This window comes from Coregonus lavaretus, assembly GCF_964263955.1.
Source record: "Coregonus lavaretus genome assembly, contig: HAP1_SCAFFOLD_3061, whole genome shotgun sequence".
In the NCBI taxonomy this organism is placed as follows: Eukaryota; Metazoa; Chordata; class Actinopteri; order Salmoniformes; family Salmonidae; genus Coregonus; species Coregonus lavaretus.
This window is the reverse complement of record NW_028160462.1, coordinates 53,966-67,500: the sequence shown is the minus strand read 5'-3', so window position 1 is coordinate 67,500 and position 13,535 is coordinate 53,966. Positions and strand designations below refer to the sequence as shown.

The 13,535-nt window shown below is 44.0% G+C and overlaps 1 protein-coding gene and 1 pseudogene across 4 annotated transcripts in view; one reads left to right on the top strand and one right to left on the bottom strand.

The window, feature by feature from the left end:
• The window catches only part of LOC311121778 (methionine--tRNA ligase, cytoplasmic-like), an 8,500-nt pseudogene extending 1,156 nt beyond the window's left edge, over positions 1 to 7,344 (top strand). Inside the window, exons 2-11 of the transcript in view lie at positions 92 to 209; positions 446 to 659; positions 998 to 1,129; positions 1,477 to 1,581; positions 2,590 to 2,785; positions 3,525 to 3,596; positions 3,987 to 4,019; positions 4,416 to 4,550; positions 4,920 to 5,171; positions 6,553 to 7,344. The product of the transcript in view is annotated as a methionine--tRNA ligase, cytoplasmic-like (transcript). The remainder of the gene's footprint in view (positions 1 to 91; positions 210 to 445; positions 660 to 997; positions 1,130 to 1,476; positions 1,582 to 2,589; positions 2,786 to 3,524; positions 3,597 to 3,986; positions 4,020 to 4,415; positions 4,551 to 4,919; positions 5,172 to 6,552) is intronic.
• Positions 7,345 to 9,259: 1,915 nt separating this feature from the next.
• On the bottom strand, positions 9,260 to 13,219 carry LOC311121779 (uncharacterized protein). Of its 3 annotated transcripts, XM_084196229.1 has the most exons (5): positions 13,103 to 13,219; positions 11,662 to 11,726; positions 10,463 to 10,675; positions 9,478 to 10,149; positions 9,260 to 9,400 (listed from the first exon to the last, which is right to left on the bottom strand). In XM_084196229.1, exons 3-5 carry the CDS (start codon positions 10,616 to 10,618, stop codon positions 9,344 to 9,346), a joined length of 885 nt encoding a protein of 294 aa, XP_084052355.1. In that variant the 5' UTR covers positions 10,619 to 10,675; positions 11,662 to 11,726; positions 13,103 to 13,219; the 3' UTR covers positions 9,260 to 9,343. The 3 variants fall into 3 exon arrangements, with proteins under 3 accessions (XP_084052355.1, XP_084052354.1, XP_084052356.1); XM_084196228.1 differs by having other exon boundaries at positions 9,331 to 10,149; XM_084196230.1 differs by having other exon boundaries at positions 9,331 to 10,146.
• Between the last annotated feature and the right edge of the window lie 316 nt (positions 13,220 to 13,535).

The following is a 13,535-nucleotide window of genomic DNA, read 5'->3' as shown; positions in this document are numbered from 1 at the left end:
ACCACCAGGTGGCTCTATAACGTCATGTAATTCCTGTATTTTACCACCAGGTGGAGATCTATAACATGTAATTCCTGTATTCTACCACCAGGTGGAGCTGTATAATTTCATGGCCAAGGATAACGTTCCGTTCCACAGTGTGGTGTTCCCCTGCTCGCTACTGGGAGCACAGGACAACTATACACTGGTCAACCACCTGGTAGCTACAGGTAACACACACACACACATAGAGGCATACACACACACAGGGCTTTAGTGTTGGTGAAACTTGAAATCCCTAATGATATTGCAGACAATACAATTATATTTAGATATTTCATTTTTTTTATTCTAGCACTGTGATCGTTGACTTCATGTTAAGCTGTTGCTCCCTAGTTGAATCCACTTGAATTGTTAGTCGCTCGGGATAAGATCAACTAAAGCACTCTGTGGTGTTTTCTCTCAGAGTACCTGAACTACGAGGACACTAAGTTCTCTAAGAGTCGAGGGGTGGGTGTGTTTGGTGACATGGCCAAGGACACGGGCATCCCCTCTGACGTGTGGCGATTCTACCTGCTCTATCTCCGCCCCGAGGGACAGGACTCTGCCTTCTCCTGGGCCGACATGGCTATCAAGAACAACTCTGAGCTGCTCAATAACCTGGGCAACTTCATCAACAGGTACTGTAGTTAGAGAAGTAGAGGCTGGGGCTCAGATAGGATCAGGGGGCGTTCTGGGTCAGGAAAGAGCAGAGTACCAAGAACTGATTCTCTAAACCTGGAAATGAATAATTTATTATTCAAGTAGTTCTACTAGCTTGATAGTAGCTCTTGTGTTTATATTAAATTGTTAATAAATTATAACGTATTGGAATTAATCCTTTAAGCCTATCTAAGGGCTGAAGTCAACACATTGGGAATTTGGGAATTGTAAGGAATTGCTTGTGATGAACTCTCTCTCCCACTTTCCTCCCCCCCCCCCCCCCCCCCCCATCTATCCCTCCCTCTATCCCTCTCAGAGCGGGTATGTTTGTCAGTAAGTTCTTTGAGAACTGTGTCCCTGACATGATACTTCAGCAGGAGGAGAAGAGACTGTTGGCCCAGGTTGGATGGGAGCTGAAGCAGTATATCAACCTCATGGACAGAGTCAAGTAAGAACAAACTGTCAAAATGCAGAACAAACTGTCAAAAAGTCACACGCAGACACACACTGACACGGTTTTAGGAGCTACTGAAAAGAATGGAAAGGTGAAACTTTTAGTTTATATTGTGTGTTGTGGTCTGGAGAGATGGTTCCTCTTCCTAATTTCATGTTGAAGCAGCAACTTATTTGACCTAGTTCTAATTCTGGGAGCTGTGGTACACTCTGTTTCATGATGATGGATCTCCTCTGTTCTGTTCACCCTATCAGGATCTCCTCTGTTCTGTTCACCCTATCAGGATCTCCTCTGTTCTGTTCACCCTATCAGGATCTCCTCTGTTCTGTTCACCCTATCAGGATCCGTGATGCCCTGAAGTGTATCCTCAACATCTCTCGCCATGGTAACCAGTACATCCAGGTCAATGAACCCTGGAAGAAAATCAAAGGAGACGAAACAGACAGGTTAGTCTCTCTCTCTCTCCTGTCTGTCTCTCATGTCTGTCTCTCTCTCTTTCTCCTGTCTGTCTCTATCTCTCTCCTGTCTGTCTCTCTCTTTCTCCTGTCTGTCTCTCTCTCTCTCCTGTCTGTCTCTCTCTCTCTCCTGTCTGTCTCTCTCTCTCTCTCTCTCTCCTGTCTGTCTCTATCTCTCTCCTGTCTCTCTCTCTTTCTCCTGTCTGTCTCTCTCTCTCTCCTGTCTGTCTCTCTCTCTCTCCTGTCTGTCTCTCTCTCTCTCCTGTCTGTCTCTCCCTCTCTCTCTGTCTTTCTCTCTCTCTCTTTCTCTCTCTCTCTTTCTCCTGTCTGTCTCTCTCTTTCTCCTGTCTCTCTCTCTTTCTCCTGTCTGTCTCTCTCTCCCTCTCCTGTCTGTCTCTCTCTCTTTCTCCTGTCTGTCTCTCTCTCTTTCTCCTGTCTCTCTCTTTCTCCTGTCTCTCTCTCTCTTTCTCCTGTCTCTCTCTTTCTCCTGTCTCTCTCCCTCTCTTTCTCCTGTGTCTCTCTTTCTCATGTCTCTCTCTCTTTCTATCTCTCTCTCTTTCTCCTGTCTCTGTCTCTCTCTTTCTATCTCTCTCTCTCTTTCTCCTGTCTCTCTCTCTTTCTCCTGTCTCTCTCTCTCTTTCTCCTGTCTCTCTCTCTCTTCTCCTGTCTCTCTCTCTCTCTTTCTCCTGTCTCTCTCTCTCTCTTTCTCCTGTCTCTCTCTCTCTCTCTCTTTCTCCTGTCTCTCTTTCTCCTGTCTCTCTCTCTCTCTCTCTCTCCTGTCTCTCTCTCTTTCTCCTGTGTCTCTCTCTTTCTCCTGTCTCTCTCTCTTTCTCCTGTCTCTCTCTCTTTCTCCTGTCTCTCTCTCTTTCTCCTGTCTGTCTCTCTCGCTCTCTTTATCTCCTCAATCTCCCTGTCTCTTTCCTTCTCTCTCCTTCTCACTCTTTTCCCCCCTCTCTCTCTCTCAGTACTGATGCCCCTCCCCCCCTCCCTTCCTTCCAGGCAGCGAGCGGGCACAGTGACAGGTGTGTCTGTGAACGTGGCGTGCCTGCTGTCCGTCATGCTCCAGCCCTACATGCCAACGGTCAGCCAGACCATTCGCCAGCAGCTCAATGCCCCGCCCACCATTACCGCCACCATGCTGCAGGGCACAGGGAACTTCGTCTGCTCTCTGCCCGCCGGGCATCACATTGGCACGGTGAGGAAAGGGAGAGCGAGCTCTTACTTTTAGATATGAACAAAAGGAAATCACATTGTCATATATTCCATTATATTTGTTATGTTGTTGATGTTTATTAGAGAGACAGTTCCTCTTAGCAGTATAATCTTCTTGCCTAGGAGCCATTTGGGCATTTTAAACATGTGTGCTTGAAATGTTTTTTTAAATATTTTATATAACAAATTATATCAAAAATCATACATTGTAATCTCTGAATGTCAATGCCTCGCTCTGTCTCTCTCTCTCTCTCTGTCTCTCGCTCTGTCTCTCTCTCTCTCTCTCTCTCTCTCGCTCTGTCTCTCTCTCTCGCTCTGTCTCTCTCTCGCTCTGTCTCTCTCTCGCTCTGTCTCTCTCTCGCTCTGTCTCTCTCTCGCTCTGTCTCTCTCTCGCTCTGTCTCTCGCTCTCTCTCTCTCTCTGTCGCTCTGTCTCTGTCTCTCTCGCTCTGTCTCTCTCTCTCGCTCTGTCTCTCTCTCTCGCTCTGTCTCTCTCTCTCGCTCTGTCTCTCTCTCTCGCTCTGTCTCTCTCTCGCTCTGTCTCTCTCTCTCTCTGTCTCTCTCTCGCTCTGACTCTCTCTCTTTCTCTCTCGCTCTTTCTCTCTCGCTCTGTCTCTCTCTCACTTTCTCTCTCTCTCTCTCTCTCTCTCTCTCTCTCTCTCTCTCTCTCTCTCTGTCTCTGTCTCTGTCTCGGTCTCGGTCTCGCTCTCTCTGTCGTCCTCAGGTCAGCCCGTTGTTCCAGAAACTAGAGGCCGAACAGATCGAGTCTCTGAAGAAGAGGTTTGGAGGACAACAGGTCAGTACATTGGTAAAGGTTACGAGATTACAGGCCATAAGGCTAAAATGATATACCGGTAATGAAAGGAACATTTACTTGAAGCAGAAAGAGGGCTGATAAAATTCCATAGAGGATCGTTACTTTGATATTTCATCAGGTAGGTAGATGAAATGCCAAACGAACAACGGTGATATTGTTCAGTGGCGTTGTTCTCAGGCAGTGCGGCTCTCTGAGTAGCTTAGTATCTTAGAAGGCTCAAGGCGGTTCAAAAAGGGGTGTGTTGGTGCATATGTCAAAATCCTCTCCTCCTCGATCCCTCCTCAAAACCAAGTGGCAGGGCAGCCGGTATGTTTTTTAAATTTAGGAGTGGGCCTTTATCTAAATCTTGTCCTCAATCCCTCCTTCCAGCCAGAGGAGGAAGAAGAAACCAAACCGAAGAAGGTATCTCACCATGCTGTGTTCTGTATGGAGTGATATTAGTGCCAAATTCAAAATGATTGAATTCAGATCCAATTACTGTCGGCACTGTTATCACTCCATAGTAGTGTTCCATTCATGTGTGGCCAAGATGTCTTCACTAACTCGCACTAACTCGCACTAAAAAAATAGTTTTTATCTGATCAGATAAAATAAGAAAATGTGTGCTTTATTTAATTTCTTCTTTTTCAGAGGGAATTTTAATTTCTTAGTTTTCTTGTTCCCATTAACTCAATCTTATTAACTCATAACATTGTATGATAGATTTCTTAACAACAAATGTTTATTAGCTGAGAGTGAAATGTAGTAGTGATTGTTGGAGAAATTGCTTAACATCTGAAACCCGTCTTTCCATTCTAGCCAAAGACGACAGCCCAGACTGATGTCAACGCCCAGCCCGCCCCAACCCCAGCCTCAGCTCCTGCTGCTCAGACTGCAGTGAACGGCGCAGACGCTGAGAGAGCCAGGGAGCTGGCACTGGCCGTGGCAGAACAGGTAAAATGGGGACGGATGTAACGGATTAGAAATTAGGAGTGAAACAATGACGTTTTAAGCAATAAAACAATCGTCCCCTAAGACAGTTACAAAGTACATGATTTTCTTCCAAAATGTCATGTTTGCATGACGTCCTAATATTGGGACATGTTACTAATATCAGATATTATGTAATGTGAATGGTTCCTGATGTTCACACGACCTCTCGATCAAATAGCAAAACATGTTTGATATTTCTTTGTCCCGATGACTGAGTCTAACACAACCTCTTCTCGTCTATATGCTCTCTGCCAAGAGGAGAAGGTGTTAATTCATGAATTGACTAGTTGGTAATGACGTGTGTCTAACCTGTTCTCTGCTCTCTGCCAGGGGGAGAAGGTCCGGACCCTGAAGGGCCAGAAGGCAGAGAAGGCTGTGATTGGAGCGGAGGTCACCAAACTCCTGGACCTGAAGAAACAGCTATCCCTGGCTGAGGGAAAGAACCCAGAACCAGTCCTGTCGAAAGGCAAGAAGAACGCCCAGCCCGCCCCAACCCCGGCTTCAGCTCCTGCTGCTCAGACTACAACGAACGGCGCAGACGCTGAGAGAGCCAGGGAGCTAACACTGGCCGTGGCAGAACAAGTAAGATGGGGGACGGATGTAGCGAATTAGAAATTAGGAGTGAAACAATTAAATTAAACGATTAAATAATTGTCCCCTAAGCCAGTTACACATGATTTTCACCAGACAAGTCTTGATAGTATGACATCTGGTACATAGTAATGTGTAAAGGAACGCAACCATAGCATTTCAAGTTATGTCAGTGTGTCCATGGATCGGCTCGATGATTTAACAGTTTGGTAATGATGACTGTCTTAGCTGGTACTGATGACCCAACTTCACATGACACGCCCAAGAACAGCATCGCTCCAAGCAAACCGTTGTTTTTCAATAGAGAACTAAGTTGCAATGACGTAAACGGCTACAGCCAGCGAACCTTCACCCACTTCTACACCTGACCCCGCAGCGAGCTCGAACCTTCACCCACTTCTACACCTGACCCCGCAGCGAGCTCGAACCTTCACCCACTTCTACACCTGACCCCGCAGCGAGCTCGAACCTTCACCCACTTCTACACCTGACCCCGCGGCGAGCTCGAACCTTCACCCACTTCTACACCTGACCCCGCGGCGAGCTCGAACCTTCACCCACTTCTACACCTGACCCCGCGGCGAGCTCGACACCTTCACCCACTTCTACACCTGACCCCGCGGCGAGCTCGACACCTTCACCCACTTCTACACCTGACCCCGCGGCGAGCTCGACACCTTCACCCACTTCTACACCTGACCCCGCGGCGAGCTCGAACCTTCACCCACTTCTACACCTGACCCCGCAGCGAGCTCGACACCTTGTGCGGACCAAGTGGAGGGGCCTTTAGATATTGATTTACTAGTTTGTAATGACAACAGTCTAGCTTGTTATGACGACAGTATCTAGCTAGTAATTATTTACTAGTTGATAATACTGACTCACTGTGTTAAACCAATGGGTTCTCTATGCCATGGGAGAAGTTGCTAGTTATTGATTTATTAGTTGGTAATGACGTCTGTCTAACCTGTTCTCTGCTCTCTGCCAGGGGGAGAAGGTATTAGTTGGTAATGACGTCTGTCTAACCTGTTCTCTGCTCTCTGCCAGGGGGAGAAGGTATTAGTTGGTAATGACGTCTGTCTAACCTGTTCTCTGCTCTCTGCCAGGGGGAGAAGGTATTAGTTGGTAATGACGTCTGTCTAACCTGTTCTCTGCTCTCTGCCAGGGGGAGAAGGTATTAGTTGGTAATGACGTCTGTCTAACCTGTTCTCTGCTCTCTGCCAGGGGGAGAAGGTGTTAGTTATTGATTTATTAGTTGGTAATGACGTCTGTCTAACCTGTTCTCTGCTCTCTGCCAGGGGGAGAAGGTATTAGTTATTGATTTATTAGTTGGTAATGACGTCTGTCTAACCTGTTCTCTGCTCTCTGCCAGGGGGAGAAGGTCCGGACCCTGAAGGGCCAGAAGGCAGAGAAGGCTGTGATTGGAGCGGAGGTCACCAAACTCCTGGAACTGAAGAAACAGCTATCCCTGGCTGAGGGAAAGAACCCAGAACCAGTCCTGACGAAAGGCAAGAAGAAGTGATTAGAAAGAGAGGGAAGCCAGACAGAGGCAGGAGCAATATGAGAGAAATAGAGGGAAGTAACATTTGAATAATTACCTTAATAGAGAATAGGATCAAGATATAGAATATGTGAGGAAGTCATAAACAGGTCTGTGACAGGATGGAAGACAATGTGGTGTTGCTATGGGGACAGAGCAATAGGAAAGATCAGTAATCAAAGAGGGGGAATTTGAAAACTGCTACAAAATATTCCGGCAGTATATTTCTTCAGGTTCTAGTAGCCTGGTAGCGATGTTGATTCCCCTTTTATTTTTCATGAAGAGAAATAAAATGGTGACGGCAGCAATCAGGCTGGTTCCACCAGGCTACGGGGTTCTATCCATTACCACCAGGCTACGGTTCTATCCATTACTACAGGTCAGTGTGTGATCGATGTCTGGGTCAGGTGTGTAATAATATTATGATATTGTTATATTATTTTTAAAAAATGTCATGTTTTTACATATCCCCATACCCATTTATTCAATCAAATAAATACGTTTGCTAAAAATAACTTTTTTTGCAAATACTGTGGAAAATGAATTCAGAAACAGGCCAAGTTGGAATTGTATTTTTTTCTTAATTTGTCACGTTGAAAGATTAAAGCATTTGTTTGGACCTTATATGCATCTCACTTTACATTGAAATCAAATAGACATTCCAATACACTATAAAATTGTTTTACGGATTTTATTTGCAACTTTGAACAAACAATAATACAGTTAAAATGAACAAAGTAAATCCAATACAATGTTTCGTGTAATAACAGAAATAAAAGACGAGCACGTTAGTTTTCCTCTAATTCAACCACCTAACCGATACATCGTTTACAATAACATGTTGAATGAATATGGGTACGGTAAAGGTATATTACAGTAGAACTGTGTCGGTAATAATAAAGGAGTATATAAAAGATATATGTGAATCAGGGTAGAGCTCTACATTGTAAATATTACTACCACTAAATTCAGTCAATTTGATAGAAAAAGATTAGCGTTCTAGGTGTAAAACTATCCCTACACACTAAAGCCATAGCGGCTTATATAAGTACTGAGTACTGACTGGCAAACTTTCCTGAGATCCGTATTACTCAACAAACTGGGCAAGAAATATCATCTCTGATGGCCTCTGCAGCCTTTAGGATGAATCTTAATGTTAGATTTTGAGGTTGGCGGATAAGGGACAGTAGCCTGGTATTCGTACTGTTTTTAGCTACGTTTCACAGTTGCCACCCAGTGACAGAATGGTAGGCGTAGCGTTCAGTCAGGTTTAACCAGGCTAGATAAAGGATGTGGTGACAATGAAATGCACTCTCCGTGTTCCTAGTTCTCGCAGCCTTCATACTAGGAATGAGTCCAACACAAGTTTGTCAGAATCGCTTAGTTGAGGGTTGCTGGGGGCCGATCAATAAAAACGTATACCAAACCCCCAATCGGTAACTCCTAGCAATGGGAATAATCACTTGAATCGTTTTTTTCCGATTAGCCGTAATTTTGGAATCAATGCCCGACGAACCCAAACACATAATCCGATCATTTTACTCATCCCTACTTCATCCAAATCACTTCACTAGGCTTAACGAGCAAGACGCCCAATCAGGATCGCGTTCATTAGGGCTTGCAACAGAAACTAAACAAGTGTTTATTTTTGTCCAGGTAGTCCCACCTTTTTTCTTTCCATTTGATGCCTTATGAACGCGATGCATGTGATGGGTGTTGGTTAACAGTCTTCATAGGTAGATGCATCCGATCAATTCCTTAATTTTGGAATCGACGCCCTCAATCAGTTAATTTAATCTAACCCATCCCTACTTTATACTGAACACTACACTTGACTGAATAAGCTAAATGCCCCAATCATTCAATGCTTGTGATGGGCGTTTAGTTAACAATATATTTCAAAGATGCTTCCTGACATCCAGCCCTACATGCATACAGTACACTGTAACCGCTCAACAGAGGCATTGCATGACCCATCCACCTTCTGAACCTTTTCCTCCATTACTTGACATGCTGTACGTCGATCTCTCAGTACGTCTGCCACAATGCTGCAGTTCCTTCTCTCCGTGGTTTTACTTGGACTTTCTCTTTCATCACTCGTTCTTTCTTTACATCTACCTTTCCTTCTTTCTCTCATACAGTTTTTCAGCAAATTATTTATTTAACATTCTTCTTAAAACACAACACGTATCTTTGGTTTCTTTCTAACGCTGTCTTAAAATGCATTTCAAAGTCACCACCACATTAAACCCTTCACCGCCAACCTGCTAGTCCAAATGTAAATGTTCTGCCGTGTTACTTCCTTCCTTTCTTCATCCCTCTCTCCTCTTTTCTTCCCTCACTTCCTGGTGTTGACTAGTCTCTCTATCAGGACTTCCTGGTGTTGACTAGTCTCTCTATCAGGACTTTCTGGTGTTAACTAGTCTCTCTATCAGGACTTTCTGGTGTTAACTAGTCTCTCTATCAGGACTTTCTGGTGTTAACTAGTCTCTCTATCAGGACTTCCTGGTGTTGACTAGTCTCTCTATCAGGACTTTCTGGTGTTAACTAGTCTCTCTATCAGGACTTCCTGGTGTTGACTAGTCTCTCTATCAGGACTTCCTGGTGTTGACTAGTCTCTCTATCAGGACTTCCTGGTGTTAACTAGTCTCTCTATCAGGGCTCGGCGTGTCCTCTGCACCTCCTCTCCCAGTCTCTCTATCAGGACTTCCTGGTGTTGACTAGTCTCTCTATCAGGGCTCGGCGTGTCCTCTGCACCTCCTCTCCCAGTCTGTCTATCTCCGCTTTCAACCTCTCGTTCTGGTCCGTCAGCTCCTGCACCTTCCTCTCTTTCTCCTGCTCCTTCTCTCTCCTGCTCTTCTTCGCAGAAGAGGAAGAGGAGGATGAGCGTGAGCCGGAGGAAGGGAAGGACAGAGAGTTGCCCCTCTTGCGTTTGTCCTGCTGAGACGAGGAGAAAGCGGTGCTAGTAGGAGAGGAAGGAGGAGAGGCGGAGGAGGAGCAGGAGGGAGAGTCGGGGACGCAGGGGTGTTCCTCCTCGCTAGCGGAGGGAGACTCAGGTTGTTGGACATTGTTGGAGTGATGATGAAGCTGATGATGGTGGTAGCTACCGCTCACCATGATCCCTGCGGTCTCCACCACGCCCACCCCTCCCTCGCTCAGCAACTCAAAGAACTCTGGGGGTAGCAGGTCCCCCCCTCCTGAGCCCCCTCTTTCTCCATCGCTACCTCTCTCTCTGTCCCCCTGCGCCTCAGCTGGACTCAGACAGGAGGAGGTGTGGTGGGGCGGATGGGTAGGAGGCTCCTCCGGGATCGTGACCCTCTGGACCCCCTCAACTCCGCCCCACGCCTCCCCCCCGACGCCCACCCCCACCCCGTCTGTCAGCCATGTCAGGGAACAGCTCTCCAGAACATCCAGGAACTCCGGCTCCTTCTGGAGAAAAGAGAAGAGAAGGAGAGAAGGAGAAGAGAGAAAGAATAGAAGAGAAGACAGAGAAGAGAAAGGTGAGTAAATGGAACATGGCCCGGTAGAGAGTGGTTGTGTCGAAAGAGCTTCTTCCATCAGCACTGTGGAAAGAGTTGCATCATGAAGAAGAGAAGATGAAGCAAAAAACAAAATGTAGATAACCAAAAACAAATTAAAAGCCAAAACACATTGACGATCATCAATCAATCAGTCATCGATCAATCATGGTTCATAGATCAATCGATATTGATCAAAACTAATTTTTAAAATCTCAACTGACCTCAGAGCAGGGAGGGGCACGCGCCAGCTTGGCCCCGCCCCCGTCTGAACCCAGGATATCCTGCAGGTCCTCATACCACGCCTCCAACTCTGCACCACACAGCGGCCCCACACCTGGGGGGTATGGAGGGGGCAGGTGAAGCCACTCTGCAGTCATCTCTCTCTCCGTCACTCACTCTTCCACAGCCACAAGCTGGAACACACTGGACCAGGACTGGAGGTGGAAAGATGGAGATGAGACTGTTTTAGAATCATGTCCAGACAGGAGGGTTTGGTTTTAGAATGATGAAATCATTCATTAATGTAGCATCTTCTGCATGAACAGTTTCTATACAGTAGGCTAGACATCGGGATCCACATACAAATGACTAAGGAGAAAGCTACATGTAAGAGAGCTGTGCAATAGAACAGGCTACGTTAGCACATGTTGTTTCAAATTATCAATTGTTGAAGGAAGATAAGCAATTGAACAAAGTACCGGTATTATAATTTCTATATTGTGTGAAAACAGCCACTTTTTCACTAAATGTTAAAATAGTGGCACTTAGTGGACAAATGGGTCTACTGCACAAACCAATTTATGATAATAGAATTATATGGCTAAAAACATGAGATTTCACGTTTACATTTAAGTAATTTAGCACAATTTTTTTTTCATACAGGTCCTCGTGGGAAACGAACCCACAACTCTGCTGTTGCAAACGCCATGCTCTACCAACTGAGCTACACGGGACCGTATTGGTGGTAGTTGAACTAAATTCAAATCTTGGTAGTGTTTTCAGTAGCTAATTACTTCTTTTTTTTTTTTGCCATTTAGCGGTGTAGGAAACTACTGGAACTAAGCAGTAGTTTTTTTTTGAAAGAAGATAATAAAATGTGGGTGAAATAAGCAAAAATGTCCTTTCTTTTTCAGACCTGCCAAATTCTCACTTGAAACAGTTTTTGTGTTTAATAGGCTACATTCTACATTTTGTTAACACCTGATCCCAGGGTGATATGTTCTTGCAATTTGCAGTCTATGACATTTCAGATTTATAATGATGACTTAATTGCAAACATTATCAAGTTAAAATCTTGAAAATAAATGCATTGATATGATGCAAGTATAATGAGGTTAACTTGTCATCCATAGACATAGCATCCAACACTCAGTAAAAACAACACAGAAGTCAAAAGAATGAATAGGGAAATGCAATTCACCTTCTGAGAGTCTTTTATAATCAAGTCTGGCAATTGGTTGTTGGCGATAATTTGTCCCAACAAGTCTAGAAAGAAAGAATTCATGGCATCAAATATTGCAACAATTATTCAATACAGTGTGTCTAGATGTTAAAATGTGCTTAAAGGAACATAAATTGGTATTTTATAACAACAGACAGATATAGCTGATGCACTCAACTTGATAAACAACCTCCTGATAATACATTGCTAAAATGGTTGAATACAGGCCTATAAAAATGATTTTATGTGGATTAAATTAATACAATAATTTGACAAACTACTATGCTATGGCTTCACAGTTCAGTTTTAAAAAAAAGATGTGTGGAAAATGATCAAAAACAGGTCACTCCGTAGGTACTCGAGGGCTCCCCCTTCTGCCACCGTCCACGATGAATTCTATTTCGATCAAAACATCCTTCCTTGAGTTCCATTTACACAAGCTCATGAAAAAGAAAAAATAGATTTCTACATGCAATCTTCCCAACACGCAATATATATTTTTCTAAAAATAGAGGTTTATCGTTGACATTGAATAGTTAAAGGTACTTTAAAAACCACTTGATGGACAGGAAATACATGTGACCACAACACAGCTAGCATGACAAACAGGTAGACATTAATCAATAAATGCAGCTCAATTCTTGGCAAATACTTTTATGAAGAATATCTATATATTCTATCATGTATTCTTTGAAGAATACATTTCAGAAATGTGACATTTAAGCAACTGCAGGCTAAATGTGTTTCTCGGATGTGGTGTGGTAGGCTACTGCTCGCTCTCCAAGCCAAGGCATTACGTCATGGAATCAGAGTCCAAGACAGGGTGAAAACGGACACCTCCACTGGGCCAGAACACTGGGATGAGACAATGAAAACCTTTCTATTCTATTCTAATGAAAAGTCCACTCCAAATAGCCATGCGATCTTATTCTGTCAATGCAAATAAGTGTTTATTTTTATTTTTATTTAATAGGCTATTAACATAACAAATGTAATGTCTGGATAAATGGCATCTTATAGATTGATCAAACAAAAGCCTGAATGGAGATAATGGGAAATAATAAGTTAATAAAACCGAAACAAAACTTTGTAAAACGTTATATAAACGTTTGACAGCCCAGCTGTCTCTGTGATGTCAAATGTCCGAGAGCGAGCTCGTGACAGAGAGAACGCAACTTGGGGTCAAAGTCAAATAATCAGATAAATGTTGGATAAAAATATAACAAATGTCAATTATAATTGCACACAGCAACTGCTGTCCTAAAACAGACATGGGAAAGTCGCCAAACAACATTCTTCTTTTCCAAAAGGGAAAGCCAGAGAGAGACGATCAGCTGCCAAATGAAAATTAGAACTTCTATAGAAGTCCCTAAAAGACAATGAACAACTTTAAAAACTATACAGAATAAAATTCACTTACCCTTTTTCTTTTATTATTTCGCTTTCTCGACTGTCTTGGATTCGGAGTATGTATATATTTTAGTTGAGATTGGTGATAGCTCATGTTAACCATTGTTCAGTTTAGGATACTGAATGTGATTTTTCGGAAACTCCCGGTGATCTTTATATATGGTGACGCCAACCGAACTCTACGGGAAGGTTTTTTTTTCACACAACCTAACTAAGACGTTAGCTGATGATGAAACTACTGACAACCAGATGGTACAATCGTAATCTACGCGCTAAATTATTTTGCTTGGCGACATCCAATTGGTAATTGTATTAAACAGTAAAGGCGGGCTCTAAAGGGTTTTCTAGTTGTCTCCATCTGGGTAGTTTGTGTGACGTGAAGATGTGATACTGCCAGGATGAATTTGGGGCGTATGGGAGTCACATGAAAGGAATGATGCAAT